We start from the raw sequence: 15,925 nt of genomic DNA, 5'->3' as shown, positions 1-15,925 counted from the left end.
TCCATTCAGGACTTCCATAACTTTGGCATAGAACGGTTGAATTAAAACACATTTTTACATACAATGCAGTTCTGTTCTGCCCTTTATCAGCTTAATTATGTTTTTCTGATTGTAATGAAATCACACCTCCGCACTGAGACTTTGAGTCTTTCTTTTTAATTAGTCAGCATGAGCGCTAATCCTTCCATCAGGGGCCTGATCTGATCAGTCCTTCATTAAGGGCCTACCCAGCTAAACCTTTTCTTATTTGATAAATAAACTCAAAGGATTTTTTTCAGAGTGATTATTCATATTACCTGGATGGTGAGAGAAACTCTAAGCTGGGATAGTTTTTATGGTTATTAGTCAACTGCGGATCTATTTTTGAATGTGTTGTCAGGGTGAGAATGATGGATTGATTTTAGAGCTGAAAAGAATGAATGAATAATTATGAAACATGAACATACTTTTTAAACAAACTTTCACAGTTTGGAAACAAGCGACTGTGAAAATGTGAAGACATTTTATAAATTAGAAAAATATTACTCAGAGATTAGTCAGTAATAAAAAAAGAATTAGTTGCAGACCTAACTGATTAAACAGTTCAGTCATAGTTGCTTACATCTTATTTCTAATTAGTACGCACCAAATATATGCATCGGATTAAGAAAGAAATGTTGGAAGAACAAAAGTCAAATCAATCAAAATAAAAGACATTTTTTCATAACGTTTATTATCATAAATTCAAAGTAATGAAATGTTCTTCAAGTAAATACAAGTGATGATTTTTGGTTCTTTCTCACTAAAGCAGAAAGTCTCTCTTTGAATATTCAGATGTTAAATCTCTGAACACAACTGACTGACTGATTTTTGAGGACGTCTGCCTCTTTATGATGTTTCATCGCTTGATTCAGATCAGCTTTGAGTCACTTAGTGTGTCTTTGTCTTTGTAGGGTCCAAGCAAAACCTCAGACAGGACGCAACTGAAGTGGTTGCAGGTGCTCCTCCGAGAGCAGCCAGAGCCAAGAGGACGTCAGGACGACTCAGCGGCTGTGAGAGAGTGAGTACTGGTCATGTGTTAACAGCTCAGCTGATTAATGAATGAATAGTTGCTTAACATCATTTCTTCTTTATTTTAGTTAGTTATAATCACAGTACAACTTTTCTCATATTTTCTGTCCAGGAAATAATAATTAGAACACTGGAAATATCTGGTTCTATGAATGAAAATTGTAGATATTACATAATCACAACATATAACTGTATAAATGAGTCATTACTCGCTGTAAATATAAATATTGACCCAGCTTTGTCCCTATGTGATTCAGTCTCGGTCTCTGTGCTCCTCCCCGCTGCCGGAGCCCAGCCCCTCCCTCACCACCTCCTCCTCCTCCTCCAGCCCCAGTGAGTGGGGGCCTCAGGCCAGGGACAACGACTGGGGGGGTCAGAACCGAGCACCCAGTCCTGCCAGGGTAGGACAAGCATCACCACTGCCGTACCAGCACCAGGAACACCAACAAAGACAGCGTAAGCCTCAACACATGAATAAAGTTACACTACAGGATGGAAGTTGGTTTGAAAGTAGTGACCAGAAGGAAGGACTTAAGGCTCTATTTACAGTATGTGACTCTGTTTTAATTAGTGTATAATCGTTATGTTTTCGTTACCTCAGAATGAGACTTTCATACCTACGGATGCACCAGGTCCTCTTCCACAGAGCCAACAATGTTTCTACAGTAGTAATGCACAAACTAAACACTGTATCTCGATAGCCTGTCACATCTTTCATGCATTTTATGATATATTGTGTCAATTAATGAACTTACCAGGTGATGGTAGGTGAAGGCAGAGTCTGGCTGCCTTGTTTATTTTGGGTGTGGTATTGATTTCTTCATCTAACTCTTGGCAACAAAGTGAATAAGCCACCAAAATCTCAAACTATTCCTTTAAATGTGACTGGATACACGTAAAACTCACTTTATATTGACATCATGACTCCGATTTATCACATTCGTTCTCCACAGTGCACCTGTCACGAGGTCCAAGTCCCATTTCCCTCAGCACGCAGGAGGCCTGGCCGGTGGCTACAGCCATAACAGAGTATATAAATGCCTACTTCAAAGGTGGACAACACAACCGGTCAGCACGATGCTACTTTCTAAAACAAAACACAGAAAACATGTTCTCTCTGTGAGTTAACAGGGCTCATTTAAACTCTGTTTGTGTGTTTCCTTCTGCCATCAGATGTCTGGTGAAGATCACGGGCGACCTGACGATGTCATTTCCTGCAGGCATCACCCGGATATTCACAGCCAACCCCAACGTTCCTGTGCTCAGCTTCAGACTGCTCAACATCTCAAGGATCGATCACTTCCTGCCAAATCAAAAGCTGCTCTACAGGTCAACTGCCCTCTGCATTTCAAATCACAGCTCTGTTTTGGACTGTGTGCAGTCCTTACCGTCCTGTCCTCTGTGTCTCTCTGCAGTGATCCATCTCAGAGTGACCCAGACACCAGAGACTTCTGGTTCAACATGCAGGCTCTGCAGCTCTACCTGCAGAGAGAAGCTGAACTCAACCCTCAGGCCTCGTACTATAACGTTGGCCTGCTCAAATATCAGGTCAGGATTTAAAATCACCCTCAATTAACCATAAAATAAAGTGTTTGTAAATTGAACTGTAAATTGTATTCCTTGAGCTGACTTTTATTTAGTTATATAAGACCATAAAAAGACTTAAACTTGCTCTGGACTCTTGTATTGTTGTTAAAAGTCTCCATTGTTTCCTCAGGTGTCGTCTCAGGACCCGGGTCGGGCTCCTCTCCTGCTGTCTGCAGAGTGTCAGCGCAGCGGCACAGTGACCCGGGTATCCCTGGATTACCACTGTTGCCCCGCCACTGCACCCTCCACCCAGCTAACCGCTGTCCAGGTGCTGCTGCCATTAGACCACACTGCCACAGACCTTCAGTGCCAGCCACCTGCCTCCTGGTGAGCAGTGAAGATGTAAAGATGGAGGGATAATGAGCAGTTTCTGTCAGTCACCTGTTACTGGTTTAGTGGGAGGATGCTCTGTTATTAACCTAATAAATGTAATGTGAATGTCACGCTCAAATAGAATAAGCATGTAATTATGATATACGAGCAAAAGCACTGTTAATGACTTCAGTCGCTTGGGACGGATAGAGAGAAGGTCAGAGGGTCGAGACTAATGACCAAATGACAATTAAGATTCAGGTCCATGTTGGTATGAATGGGTCTCAGTATGTATTTTAATAATATGCACTTGAGGGATACGGCTAATGGTTATTTTCATTATCAGTTCAATCAAATGTACCTTCAAAAAATCCAGTCAAATTAAAATAACTAGAGCTGATATATTAGTCATTTAATCAAAAATAATGAACAGTCCTCATAACAGATTCATCAGTTACTTAATTTATCAAGCAACAAGACTGGAGAGTCACAGGCATGGCAGCAGTTTGCAGCTAAATGCTAACGCTGATGCTGCTGATGTTTAACAAATTCATCTTTACCACGTTCACCATCGACATCATCATTGTCAACATTCAACTCTAAATACAAAGCACAGCTGAGGTCTATGGGAATGTCATAAACCGAAGTATCGATTTAATTAAAAAGACCTTAGAGTGTAGCCTGAGGGACATCAACGTTAGTGCCAAAATCCACAACAGCCCAACTGATAATTGTGGAGGAAAGAGGAAAGGTCAGGAGGATTCATCCTCTGGGGATCATGAATGTGTAAACCAAATTTTCACGGCAATTAATCGAACAACTGTTGAGATATTTACACTTTCCAGTTTAAATGTGATTTGGTGCTTCTGTTTTTTGACTGATAAAATTGATTTTCTGACTATTTACATTTACATATACAAAAACAATAAATAGATGACTGAATGAAATTATTAATATTATTGTTTATCACCAGAGATGTGTCATTTCAGACTTTCAGCATCACTGTGATGGATCAGGGGAGACATTTTAAAAGAAAGTCAAACTGTGGAGACCAGGCAGCATGTTGAGCGTCACTGACTGTTTATTTGCCTCTGCAGGAACGCTGAGGAAAGACGGCTGCTGTGGAAACTCCCCAGCCTCTCCCCGACCAATCACAGCAAAGGTCAGAGCTCCGCTGCAGCTGCTCTCTTTTCACCTCTTTGCTTTTATTTTTTAACTTTGTTGAACAAGAAACAAGTTTAATAAGAAATGTTTTTCACCGGGAAACAAAGAGAGACAGACTCTCACACCCTGACATCGATGTAACCCACAGCCTCAGCCTGGTTTGTGTCTATTACGTTTGGCTTCTCGTTGCTTCTTTGTATCAGACACCCACATTTGCTCGTTTTATTTTATTCTTTTTCTTTCATCTAATGATATATTATTACCTCGGTGTGAAGCTGCAAGCTTGGCAAACGGAGAAAAAGATACTATTCATAGCTGTCAGTGATGGATGGGATGTTAAAGGCAGAAAACGTTTATAGTTGGAAGACTTCTCAGGTTTATGAGCCAATGACAAAGCATAGAAAGGTCACCATAACTTCTCCCTGAGCTTTGTAAATATGTTTTCCTGCACAACATTTCTTTATCGCTATAAGCGCCTATGTTAAATGAATAATGTTCGACAGTGTTGCGTAAACCAAAGCATGTTGTGTTGAAGGAGACGTTTGTTGACTCGATGACAGCTGAAATGAAGCTGCACAGCAGCTCAGCTTAAATTTCTCAGCATCTCTCCTCATATTCATTCATGCTGCATGTCTTTATTATAATAGATAAATGTATAATAAATGTATGAACCATCCACACCGATACTGGATTTTTGGGGCCGATGCTGATACATTACAGTAGGGGAGTAAAAAATTTTGATATTGATATATCAGTCGATATTCTTCATATATAAATACACCCAATTTTTTGCTCTAATCCCTCGAGATGTGCAATAGAGGCAGGATACTTTATTGTTGTCTAAAATGACATCAGTGCACTTGAACAGTAAACTTCACTAAATCTAAAAATTGTTAAATAACTATACACAAAAAAACACAAATAGAACATAATTAATATATCTAATCTACCTCAAGCAGCAAAAAAGTTTTCATATCCAATATCTCCCAACATATGATTTGACTCTAATGAACATGTGAATGTTTGACTTTTACACACAGACTATTTCTTGATTGTTGATTTGCAGGTCAAAAGATGTTAAGACTGTTAAGGCTACATTTGGTCAAAGTTTTTTAAATGTCATTCACATATCTGAAAAAAGGCTAAATGATCTTTTATCGTTGCTGTGAACTGATGATTTCATGTTATCTGTGTCCCAGGCTCAGGGACTCTGTGTGCCAGCTGGCAGTGCCTGGAGGTTCCCCGCGGCCCTCCACCCAGCCTGGCTGTTCAGTTTGTGGGCTCCGGGGCCTCGCTGTCAGGCATGGACGTGGAGCTGGTGGGAAGCCGCTACCGCATGTCGCTGGTCAAGAAAAGATTTGCCACAGGTGACACTGGTTTTCTTATACTGACTGAAAATGGGTCTTCATTACCATGACACTGACATCCTCCTATGTATTCAAATGTGCTTCCGTAGACAGGTCTTATCACAGCAAAGTGTGTTCAATTGTGTATTAATCATTTAGGTTCTGAAATGTGAGAATTGGTGCTTTTTGTGTTTGGTATTTTAGATCTTTAGATTTGATTGGATAAAATAAGCACTATTTAGACATCACTTTCAGAAGTTATTGTAGGCAAAGTTACTGAGGTTACAAACCATGAAGAGAATAATCAAAGATTAAGTAATGTGATTACTTATGTCATTCATTGTTTGTTTATTGTAACAAACAAATGTTCACTGAGTTCCCTTTGTGTATGTATGATGTGAACGTTTCAGCACACTGAATATTCTATGTGGGTTTTCAGTTTCAATGAATAATGAAGGAGCTGGGACATTATGTCTTCTTTAGGTTGCATCTTATTTTGGCGGTGCATTTCCTTTTTGTACATTCATGTTTTGTCGTGTGTCTGACAGGAAAGTACATGGCAGGCTGCTCCTTGTGAGCCGTGTGAAGGACTGTTGCTGTGGGGTTCAGAGAACTTTGCACTTTTTCTTTCGGGCTGGACGGAGACGATCGGCGACATTAAATTGAAGACGAGGCACCTTGAAGCTCGGCCTCGACCACGGACGACGTGCACTTAACTTCTGATGGTGTCCTGCTATTTTAGGACCAAGCCTTTTCTTCTTCTTTTTCCTCTAATTTAAGTCGTGTGTTGTACACTCAGTTGTCCTGCCTTTAGCAGGAGGAAAACTCTTTTTCTATTCAATCTCCTCATCGTGTTCTGAGACCGCAAACTAAGCTACATGTTAGAACTTTTCATAAATTACACAGGAAAGGAAAACATGTGAAGAAACTTAAACATATTACTGTCTGGAATGGAGTTGCCATGGAAACTAGGATTTTTAAATTATGTAAATACTGTATGGAAGAAATATCGAGGGCATCTTAAAATGATGGAACGATCGAGTCATATGTGAGCAAAGATCTTCTACCAAGCCCTAGAAAAAAAGAAATGTTTGTAAAACTGCTGTTTGTTCCAAATAGAGGTTTTGTGATGTTGACATTTGATAAAAATAAATGTGCCCAAACCTTTTTGGTTTACACCAATTTATTACACATTGTGACCAAGTACAAAATACAGCTGAACTATGCAGTTTATTACAGACAATCATCTGTCCTTAGGCTAGTTAAAGTGTAGTCAAGAACAGGTTTAAAAATGCACAAAAATAAGGGTTCAGTATACTTCTAAGAAGAACCAAATCTAGTTCAATAAAAAATAATCCTCCGCCAAAAATCTAAAACAGCCTTACAAAACATTACAAAGTACACACAAATTACTTTTTTTTCCAAAGCACTTGAAGGCAAATTACTGTGACAGGCACGAGTTACAAAAAGCCTTAAATAAGTCAAGCTCAAGGATTCTCATCGCTACTACAAAATCATCCGAGTGGGGGGAACGAGGAGGAGGGAAAAATAAATCAAACACAAAGCTGATGTCAATCAAATCAGAATATGTCATAAATAGAAATTTCTCTTGTGACAGTTTAATATCTTGCAGTGCAGTAGCACCGCAGTAATAGTTGAGTTTCATACATTGAACAATTGAGATTGGAAACAAATTTATCACACGCCAGTCTAATCAATTACACATCAAAGCATTTTCTTCTGATACAATGTGACCAACCAAGTACAGTGTGAGGAGAGAGATTAGGCAAAGACTGAAGGCCACACAGCACACACTTTCTACATCATACAAAGATATATATTTATATATATATACTGTATATATAATTTATTATGGACAAATTCCCCAAATAACGCACTGTATTTTTCTAGCTAATTCAAACAGAACAATAAGACTTTTATCTGAGTAACAGCATGAGGTCAAAGTATCTGAAGTCGGGGAGCGCGTGCTGGCTCGGGCGGCAATGAGATCCTCTTTTTGTGGAAAGGTTTTGGTTTTACAGGTCCAACTGCTCCTAACGTGTATTAATTTATTTATGAATCGGGAAATGAGGCAAACCAGATTCCAGTTTAGATTTTAACATCCCAGCTCCATTAAGTTGATTACTCTGGATTTATTCCCAACTCTGCGGCAGTTCAGTGAACTACCACTGGTCTGCACACACGAGTCACTGGATTAGGATTTACTGAACGCATCCTTAGAGGAGCTATCACAGGATTGAAACCATTCGTGGAGAACTATTTACATGAAAAGAAACAGGAGTGGGAGACACAAATCGCAACAGTGGCTAAATTTTTTTTAATACTTGCCTCATGTCATCTGAGCTGAACTGAGCACAGCATAGAAATCTATTGAGGTAAACAAACCAACATCTGACACAGGTAACGTACTGAGTTTCCTGCTTTCCTGACTACTGCGAGACTATGAGGCCCTACAGAGCCATGACTATGGCTAAGCTGGTGGGAACGACTGAGGGAAAGGTCCTTTGGGTCAGTAGGTTGCATGTTGTTGTTTTTTCTTGTGTGTATTTGCTGCGAGCTGCAGCAGAGGCAACAAGGAGTGTACACACCTACACCTAATCAATGTTAAAGGTGCTTTGAATGTCTGAGGTTTGAAGACGATACATTCATACTGCGGTAGAGGCACAGCTGAGGGACAGATAGACATCTGTAGTGGTGGTTTCAAAGTTAGCGATCTAAGGCACTCAAATGACACTATGGCACAGCTAGTAAAAAAAAAAAAAGGAGAAGAAGAGGAATCACAAACACCACATACCACCACTCAAAGTTACACATCCAATAAAAAGATACTGCACAAAGTCATTCACAGTTGCAACAAAAACAAAGAAAACCAGACCTGTGTTACGCCCCTGTGAGTAAAAAAAACAAACAGATGTGAGCTTCCTGGGAGAAAGATTACCGTCCTTATAAACGCTAGTGAGGGGAGAACTGACACTGCTACTTTTCTTCTCTATGTACATTGCACACACTGACTGCAGAAGGACGCAGTGTGCTCGGCCCATAAGCCGCTGCGTCCCAAAGGGCCCCCGGAAGCCACTCCAGGGTCACCTTTTTAAGGGAGAAATGCTGGTCCTTTGTGGCTTTCAGTCCAGCCTCGCTAGGACCGGACTCACATCTCCTGCAGAGGGTGGCTCATTTCAATCCTCTCTCTCTTTACAGCCGGTTCAGTAGGTCCTCTGGACGCGTCAGCATCACTGCCCAGGTCGCTCATCTCGTCGGAGAAGGATGCATCTAGTGGGACAAGGAGGAGGAATAGTATAAATAATAAAAACAAACAGAGCATGCAGAGAATGTAGGACAAGAGGAGCAAAAGGACAAATACAGCTGTATTTAAAGCTATGATACATATACATCCCCAGAGTGTAAAGGCCAAAGATAAACTTTTTTCCTCTTCATGTAGTTTTCTAAAAAAAAAAAAAACATTGCTGACTTGTTTGTTTCAGTGTTTCCTATGTGTACTTTGGGCTGAGTTACAAGAACGTTCAATCAGGTTGAGTAAATTGGAAAAACAAGATACCACAGCTTAAAATGTGCTCTCCCAGAAGATCACTAAAGGGTTAAAAGCAGAGCTCAAATTAATTAATTAGATTACTTTTTACAGTGGGTAAAAGAAATTTCATTAAACAGCCAGGCCCTTGAGTTTTTTAAAGTAGTGTATCTGCTGGGAACTATTTCCAGCTTCAATTTAATTTGTGCCTGTGACGATTTCCAACAGCAGAATGGTGAATGTGGGACTGACTTAATAATAAACTGCAGTACCCATGTTCATTATAATTAAGGATCGAATCAGCCAGTGCAACTATGTGTCTCAGTGGTGTGTGTTTTTATAGTTTTGGGAAAACAGTGGAGCTCTATAGAACAGAGGAACAGACATGCACAGACAATATTTGCTAGAGGGTTGTAAATCAATGCTCTTGGGGCCACAGGCAGGCAGAAAGTAAGAAGATAGCCTTACCTTTTTCCATGAGTGACGGCATCATAGAGCTCAGGTCACTGAACTATGATTCAAGAGATGAAAGAGTGTTAGTCAATAAAACTACAACTTTCAAGATACTTTGAGCAACAAAAGCAGTTTCAAATATCTTCTTTCGTACCTCCCCCATGACGGCAATAGGAGTTTCTCCAGTGGCCTGAGCCACACGGTGCTCCACCAGGTAAAACATGTACTCATCATACAGTAGGCGAATCAGATGGAAAGAGCCAAAACTGGCTGCACTACGCAGGGTCAGGTCTCTGATCACCATGGAGCTACAGGAAGGAAAGAGAGTGAGAAAACAGTCAGTGTCATACAACTCCCTAAACTTCACCTAAAAGTAAGAATACAAACCAGACTGATGCAGTGATTTTATTTGTAAATATTCTCATTGCTGCCCCTCGTACCTGTAGAAGGACCATTTGAGCAGGAACTGGCGTGCAGCTTTGGGAAAGCTGGGGCTTCCCTGGTGAGGCTTCAGGACCTGAGAGACCACGTTGTCCAGCCAGGTAGCCCACTGGTCCAGGGAGCTCTGCTGTTGCAGGGTGACCTTAAAGTCCTGCTCCAGACGTTGAACCACACTCTCGTCGCACTGACACACCCACGACGCTTGCTCCTGTTAAACACAACAAACACACCCGAACCCATTCAGCAAGAATCCACAAGCGAGAGACGAAAAGCAGAGAGAATGTAGACGGACAGTCTGCAACTTGTGCATCATGACATCAGACAAATCTACCTGAACGTTGGCAAAATCCACTCGGTTGAGGTCAGAGAGCATCTGGTTGATCTGGGAGGTGTTCTGGAGGACGGCACGAGCTGCCTGGGCCAAGTGGTTCAGACTGGTGTAACGTCTCAGCGTCTGGGCAAAGGCACTGACCACCGCCACCTACACCACGGAGACAGAACCAGAGTGTTTATGTCTCTGACATAATATCACCAAATTATGTCAGAATTACGTACAACCAGTTTGGGCTCCCAACACACTCTGTGATAGGATAGAGCACCAATTCATATACCAAAATGAACACGGTGTACGTATGCATTTTCAAACAAATCCATGCTGTCTATAATGCTACTGCATAAATATGAATGATCTCTAATGCAGAGATCCAATCATTAAATTCAACATCACTGAAGAGGTGGTAGGGGTGGTGCATATTAGAGCCTGACAGATTTTTGGGGCTGATAAAAAAAATGTTTAAAAAAAAATACAAATGATGATATATTGGTTAATATTATTTTCTGGTTACCTTGGTGCGGATAATCTCTTGAGGAAAGTTGGTCATGGCGTTAGTCAGCCAACCCTCCAGACTCTTGGCAAAGTTACGGATGGCCTGAGTGAGAGTGCCTGAAAAAACAGAGCAGCCTGGATTACAAACTGACTTTACGACATTCAACTATAAATAAAAGATCATAAGTGGAGTTGTACAAATACAGCAAACTGTGTATAAAATACTAGGACAATAGGATTTTACTGTTTTGGTGTAACTATCATTATGTGTCAATATAGTGTACACTTCATAGTCCATTGTTAAAATCATAATAAATAAAAAATATCAATATTACTGACTGGGAACAGGACGCAGCACATCAGGAATGAGGATCTCTACCAGAGCCTGGTACAGGATGTGGTCACAGCTCCTCATCCATAATCTGATGGGTTCGTATTTACACAGAGCCACCAGCTTCTCTCTGGGGATCACACCTTCCAGATCATCATCACTGCACACAGACATGAGGGGAAAACAACTCAAATTATAAATATTGCAGTCCTGCATATAAAAAGGTTCTAAACTTATGTAAGAAAACATATTTGACATTATGTAAAATTAGAAGATTTACTGAGCTTTAATGTAAATGTAAAAGTTAGTAGTAGCTTTCTTTTCAGTGTTGAAGCCTCAGCTCTTCCTGTTAATGTGATCTGACCTGTTGGGGATGGTGGTGTTTCCGTCACTAGATGGCGGTGTTGAATACCAAAAGGTCTGCCAGAGTTTCTCAATGTAGTGGAACTGGAGGTTCATCACCACATCCAAAGTAGCCTGCAGGAGAGCGGCAAGGGAGGGAGGGAGACGGGGGAAAGAGAATGAGGGGGAGGGAAGAGAGGAGGGAAAAGAGAGGGAGGAAGGAGGGGGGGGACAAAACATACAGAGCTGAGCCATGGCAACCAGACACACAACAAAGTTTCTACAGGCAGGCAGGCAGCCTCTCGCTCACTCCGGGCCCTCCTGGTTAGACAATGAGCCAGCTTAAACACAGCTCCCTGCACATTAATCATCAGGAGGATCCTAAAGGCCATGTTTAGGCTTCATCTGGGTTTTTTTTTTTGTTGATTTCACTCAGGTTTTGTTTTTTTTAAAATTTTGATTACCTTTATAAAGCAGATTACACACAGATTTTTTATGTGCATTTCCTCCCTTATAGCGGCAAGGCGCTGACCTGAACTAACCCATGTGACTTCCTCTTTCCTGTTCATATGTATGAGGCTCTTAGAAAGCAGAGTATACCACACACACAAGTGAAGAGCGCAAAAGGAAGCAGTGACGAGCAAGTGATCTAAAATGATAAACTAGAGAAAACGCTGTAACCTGATTATAAAAAAAACTAACAAAAAAAACCCCACCTTAACACACATAGTAAAACATGAGAAGCAGCACTATAGAAGTTATTAAAGACAGAAGACACGTCAGCCTGACTCCACATGAGGCAGAGGTCAAACTCTTTTGTTTTTTGGTCTCAAACAGTTCAGTATGTCTTAACATTGAGCGTCTACATGGAGTACAAGCGCGCGATTCACACTGTGCCCAGAGATTCTCTTCTTTCTCTATCTGGCAGGACATGCACTTGCCGCTGGATCTTGTTACACAGCAGTGTAGACTTCAATCACATGATATGTTTTTGCTTCCTCTCCAGCCGTTGCCATGGCAACCTTGTTTACGGTTGCCCCGAGCAACAGGTCAAACACAGAACTCCAAAACAAAAAGGAGAATTCCCCATTCCCTCTAAACAAGAGTGTTTTTTGCCTCCACAGTTTTTCACCACAGAGGAAAAACAACATGCCGTAAAAAAAAAAAAAAAAACAGTTAGGAGGAGAAATTACACATGTTCACGTGCACAGTCACACACAGACAAGCAGAGATTTCTGAACCCTTCAGATCTGTGCACACACAAATGCAACTACTGCAGTTTACAGTGTGATTTATTACCCTTAAAGTTTTATTAAACACCTAATTATTTGCGGTTAAACATTTATTTTAATGGCACAGCTGATACCTGAATATTTGACTGTTGTTACCATGACATGAATAAATACATGTCCGTTTACAGCCCGATAAAAAAAAGCATGAACGTAAAGTAAAAAACAAGCTTTGGCCCACTTGTTACCTTTATTTGTGTTATAACTTTAAATGATGTCAATAAAAGTCTTGGCTAATGTGTTAACTGGTCACTGTTGGCTCACAATAAAAAGGGGGGAAAAAAGTGAAATGCATAAACATTAAACACACAGAGGCAATGAGAGCTGTGAGAGTGACAGAAATGCGCTGGCAGACAAAGACAGGAGCCCATGTGCCTGTCCACAGACAAGGCAACACAAAGGCCCAAGGGGAGGCCACCACAAAGACACCAAGATGTCCACCCAGCGCGCTGAAAGGTTAATTGGCATGTCTTGAAAGCTGCACAGAGATGAAAAGACGGCTGGAACAAAGGGAGCGTGGTGAGACTGGACAAGGGGAGGGCAGGGATAATATGATAAAGCCAGAGCTTCGCTGCTTTAATCACAGCCTCTCTCCTGCCTGTAAAGCCCCCAAATTTTAATGTTCGATATTATTTCGAATCTTCTCAATGCCAATGTGTTTCATCCTGGTGAGTTATTCTTCTGCCTACTCAAATTCATGGTCCTACCAAGAGACTATGAATTACGCTCTGAGATGGCGTTACGCAATACGCCGTTTCTTCACAGCTCTTTCTTCATATGTTTTCTTAATACAGTTCTTCACAGTCAAAGCTGGGCATCCCATTGACTTCAGCTGTTTGCTTTGATTGTGCCTCCTGTTTCAAGATGTGTATCTGCTCTTATTAAATCAACTCACCCTGAAGCTGGCTTTATTCTATATTTATTTTATCGTCAAGAAATCTAAATCTACTTTTTCAGTACTTTTCTTTAGCATCTCTGTGGCACTCAGCCCCAAACCTGTTTGTCACTACCCAAAGGAAACCTTTAAAAAAACAGTTTACAAAAATACAATTAGATTTTAGATGAGTTATTCTATAAAATAGGTGAGCACTAGTTTTAAGTCAATGGTTTTAGTCAATTCGTTAAGGACTATTTTAAGCAGTGGATGAATACACATTTGCTGCTCTAGTGAGTATCTGCAACAGCATCTCATGGGGTTTGTTGATAATAAGAAAAATATCCATCACCAGGTCAACAAGCTCAATATGAGATAATTGAGTTTAACTCATAGCAGAATGCATTTATATATGTGGCATTCTAATTGACAGTGTTAATTGGTACCACAAATAGCATCAGAGTTTAACTGTTTGTGTCGTCTCTGTAAAACAAACTTACATGTATTGCCTACACATGTATGATGTGACGAATATGAAAATAATTACTGTTAAAAACTAAATCTTCAGAAAAGTGTCATTTGCATTTGAACACAAGCACCCTTAACCCCTGCCTAAACCTTAAGAGTACCCCACCCGTTTAGCAACGCTGTCAGACTCACAATGGACAGTTTTAGAATAAAAAACATCTAAATGTAGCCTTGAGCAACTAGACTCAAGCAGAGATGAGGAGTGAGCCACAGAGGTCAGATAAACTCCACATCTCGGGATTTTTCCCAAACTTGTAGTTACTTAATCACTTGAGGCGATTCATCAGACTTCACACAGCTCCCACTGGAGCCACAAAGGTTGTTCCTCTTGAAACCTGTTCTTTTTATATTCATATTAGAGCCAAATGCTCAAACTTTAAATATTTGTTCAAGTATTGGAAGGTGTGATTAAAAAAAAAAAAAAACAGTGGTGCTGTGATGTGACATACCTCGCAGTGGTCTCTATAGAGTGTCTGCAGCTTCTTGATATCATTCATGTTGATGCGCTCAGGCAGAGGCTGGGTGCCCAAGTCAGGAGAGGGGAATGGAGGCAAGGTGTGAGTGGTATCTGCAGAAAGCAAAAGACAGGTGTCATTTCATTTCACTCACCTGACACACACACACACACACACAGACTCATGAATTCTGAAGATAGAAGAGTGACTGTGTCACAAACATCCTATAATTATTCAATAAGATGGCTGACAGTTAATTTTTATTTCATACAATTCTCTGGCAATATTAATTAAAATTACATTTATAAAAAGGTGTCTTTGTCTATGCCTTTCTTGTAAATGTTTGTGTCCGTATGTAGAGCACCTCAAACAAATCTTTAATGTTTAACATCTGTAGACAAGCAGCTGTTGTGGTAGCCAATCAGCTCCTCTTCTTACCTATGTACTGCTGGTGGTGTTGGCTCTGAGCAGCCACGGACTGCTCTGGAGTGCTGTTACAGTGCTGAGAGCTCCCACACAGGCTGTCAGACATACCGTCCACCTTCTGCAGAGGTTTAAATCTATACAGTATACAGTAGAGCAAAGGACATGTATGTTAGCTGGACGTTTGAAAGGACTAGGAAAGAAGGAATAAGAAAGAAACTGCATTTGAGGTTTGGAACGATGCAAGTTTGCATTCCAATGAAAAACCACAGAGATAACTCCCAGGTAAACACACCTTCACTTCATTAAAAAAAAAATACCAGCAGTGTGTTTAAAGGGAAAAACAGCATATGCCAACAGTTGGCAACATTTTTTCTGGTTTACTAATATGGCTCTTCCCATCGGTGTATAATGTTTTGCCTTCGAGATATGATGATTACTCCAGTTTAGTGGGTGTGTCCAGTGTGAATACCAATATATACAGAGCACTGATCTACACACACACACTACAGTTGTCCTAAGACGTATAATGTATAATAGTAAAATGTCATTCACGCAAAAACACCTCAAGCTAACTGTTGCCAAAGGAAAAAAGTGACCAACAAAACTGCACTTGATGAAACAGGAAAATTGCTGAAAGCAATGACAAATGTGACAGAGAGCAAAACAAATGTGAAAGAAAGAGTGCTGACCTCTGTTTCTGGTGGACAGGCTGCTGCCTCATGGCCATATACTGGGTGTCTTCCTGCAGCCGGTTCAGCGGTGAGTCTGGCTTCACCCGGATGCCATAGTAATGATACTTAGAGTTGCCTCTGGTAGATTCAGTGAGAGAAAAGCCAGAAACCAGTAAGGAGGAGAAGACTTGCCATCAGTGTAATCACTATCATTATCCTCTTCCATCAGCAAGTCTCCAATGCCTATAAGCATCATCATACTCGTCACATCTATAATGGTTAC

At 40.7% G+C, this 15,925-nt stretch overlaps 2 protein-coding genes across 9 annotated transcripts in view; one reads left to right on the top strand and one right to left on the bottom strand.

Annotated features, from left to right (window-relative positions):
* The window catches only part of fcho1 (FCH and mu domain containing endocytic adaptor 1), a 51,005-nt gene extending 42,763 nt beyond the window's left edge, over window positions 1-8,242 (top strand). For all 3 annotated transcript variants that reach the window (XM_027290337.1, XM_019277389.2, XM_019277390.2), the window contains 9 exons: window positions 933-1,039; window positions 1,308-1,506; window positions 2,004-2,118; window positions 2,224-2,379; window positions 2,466-2,598; window positions 2,768-2,964; window positions 4,047-4,111; window positions 5,313-5,480; window positions 6,008-8,242. In XM_027290337.1, the coding sequence (XP_027146138.1) occupies window positions 933-1,039; window positions 1,308-1,506; window positions 2,004-2,118; window positions 2,224-2,379; window positions 2,466-2,598; window positions 2,768-2,964; window positions 4,047-4,111; window positions 5,313-5,480; window positions 6,008-6,036 (1,169 nt within the window). In that variant the 3' untranslated portion in view covers window positions 6,037-8,242. The remainder of the gene's footprint in view (window positions 1-932; window positions 1,040-1,307; window positions 1,507-2,003; window positions 2,119-2,223; window positions 2,380-2,465; window positions 2,599-2,767; window positions 2,965-4,046; window positions 4,112-5,312; window positions 5,481-6,007) is intronic.
* rfx2 (regulatory factor X, 2 (influences HLA class II expression)) overlaps window positions 6,671-15,925 on the bottom strand; it is a 25,493-nt gene continuing 16,238 nt past the window's right edge. For all 6 annotated transcript variants that reach the window (XM_010734481.3, XM_027290339.1, XM_019277394.2 and 3 more), the window contains 11 exons: window positions 15,661-15,780; window positions 14,984-15,105; window positions 14,540-14,658; window positions 11,422-11,534; window positions 11,066-11,217; window positions 10,746-10,843; window positions 10,232-10,381; window positions 9,900-10,108; window positions 9,614-9,767; window positions 9,475-9,517; window positions 6,671-8,750 (listed from right to left, as the gene is read on the bottom strand). In XM_010734481.3, coding sequence (XP_010732783.1) covers window positions 8,629-8,750; window positions 9,475-9,517; window positions 9,614-9,767; window positions 9,900-10,108; window positions 10,232-10,381; window positions 10,746-10,843; window positions 11,066-11,217; window positions 11,422-11,534; window positions 14,540-14,658; window positions 14,984-15,105; window positions 15,661-15,780 — 1,402 coding nt within the window. In that variant the 3' untranslated portion in view covers window positions 6,671-8,628. The remainder of the gene's footprint in view (window positions 8,751-9,474; window positions 9,518-9,613; window positions 9,768-9,899; window positions 10,109-10,231; window positions 10,382-10,745; window positions 10,844-11,065; window positions 11,218-11,421; window positions 11,535-14,539; window positions 14,659-14,983; window positions 15,106-15,660; window positions 15,781-15,925) is intronic.

The sequence above is a fragment of the Larimichthys crocea genome, chromosome XVII, assembly GCF_000972845.2.
Source record: "Larimichthys crocea isolate SSNF chromosome XVII, L_crocea_2.0, whole genome shotgun sequence".
Lineage (NCBI taxonomy): Eukaryota > Metazoa > Chordata > Actinopteri > Sciaenidae > Larimichthys > Larimichthys crocea.
This window is presented reverse-complemented; position numbering and strand designations above follow the sequence as displayed.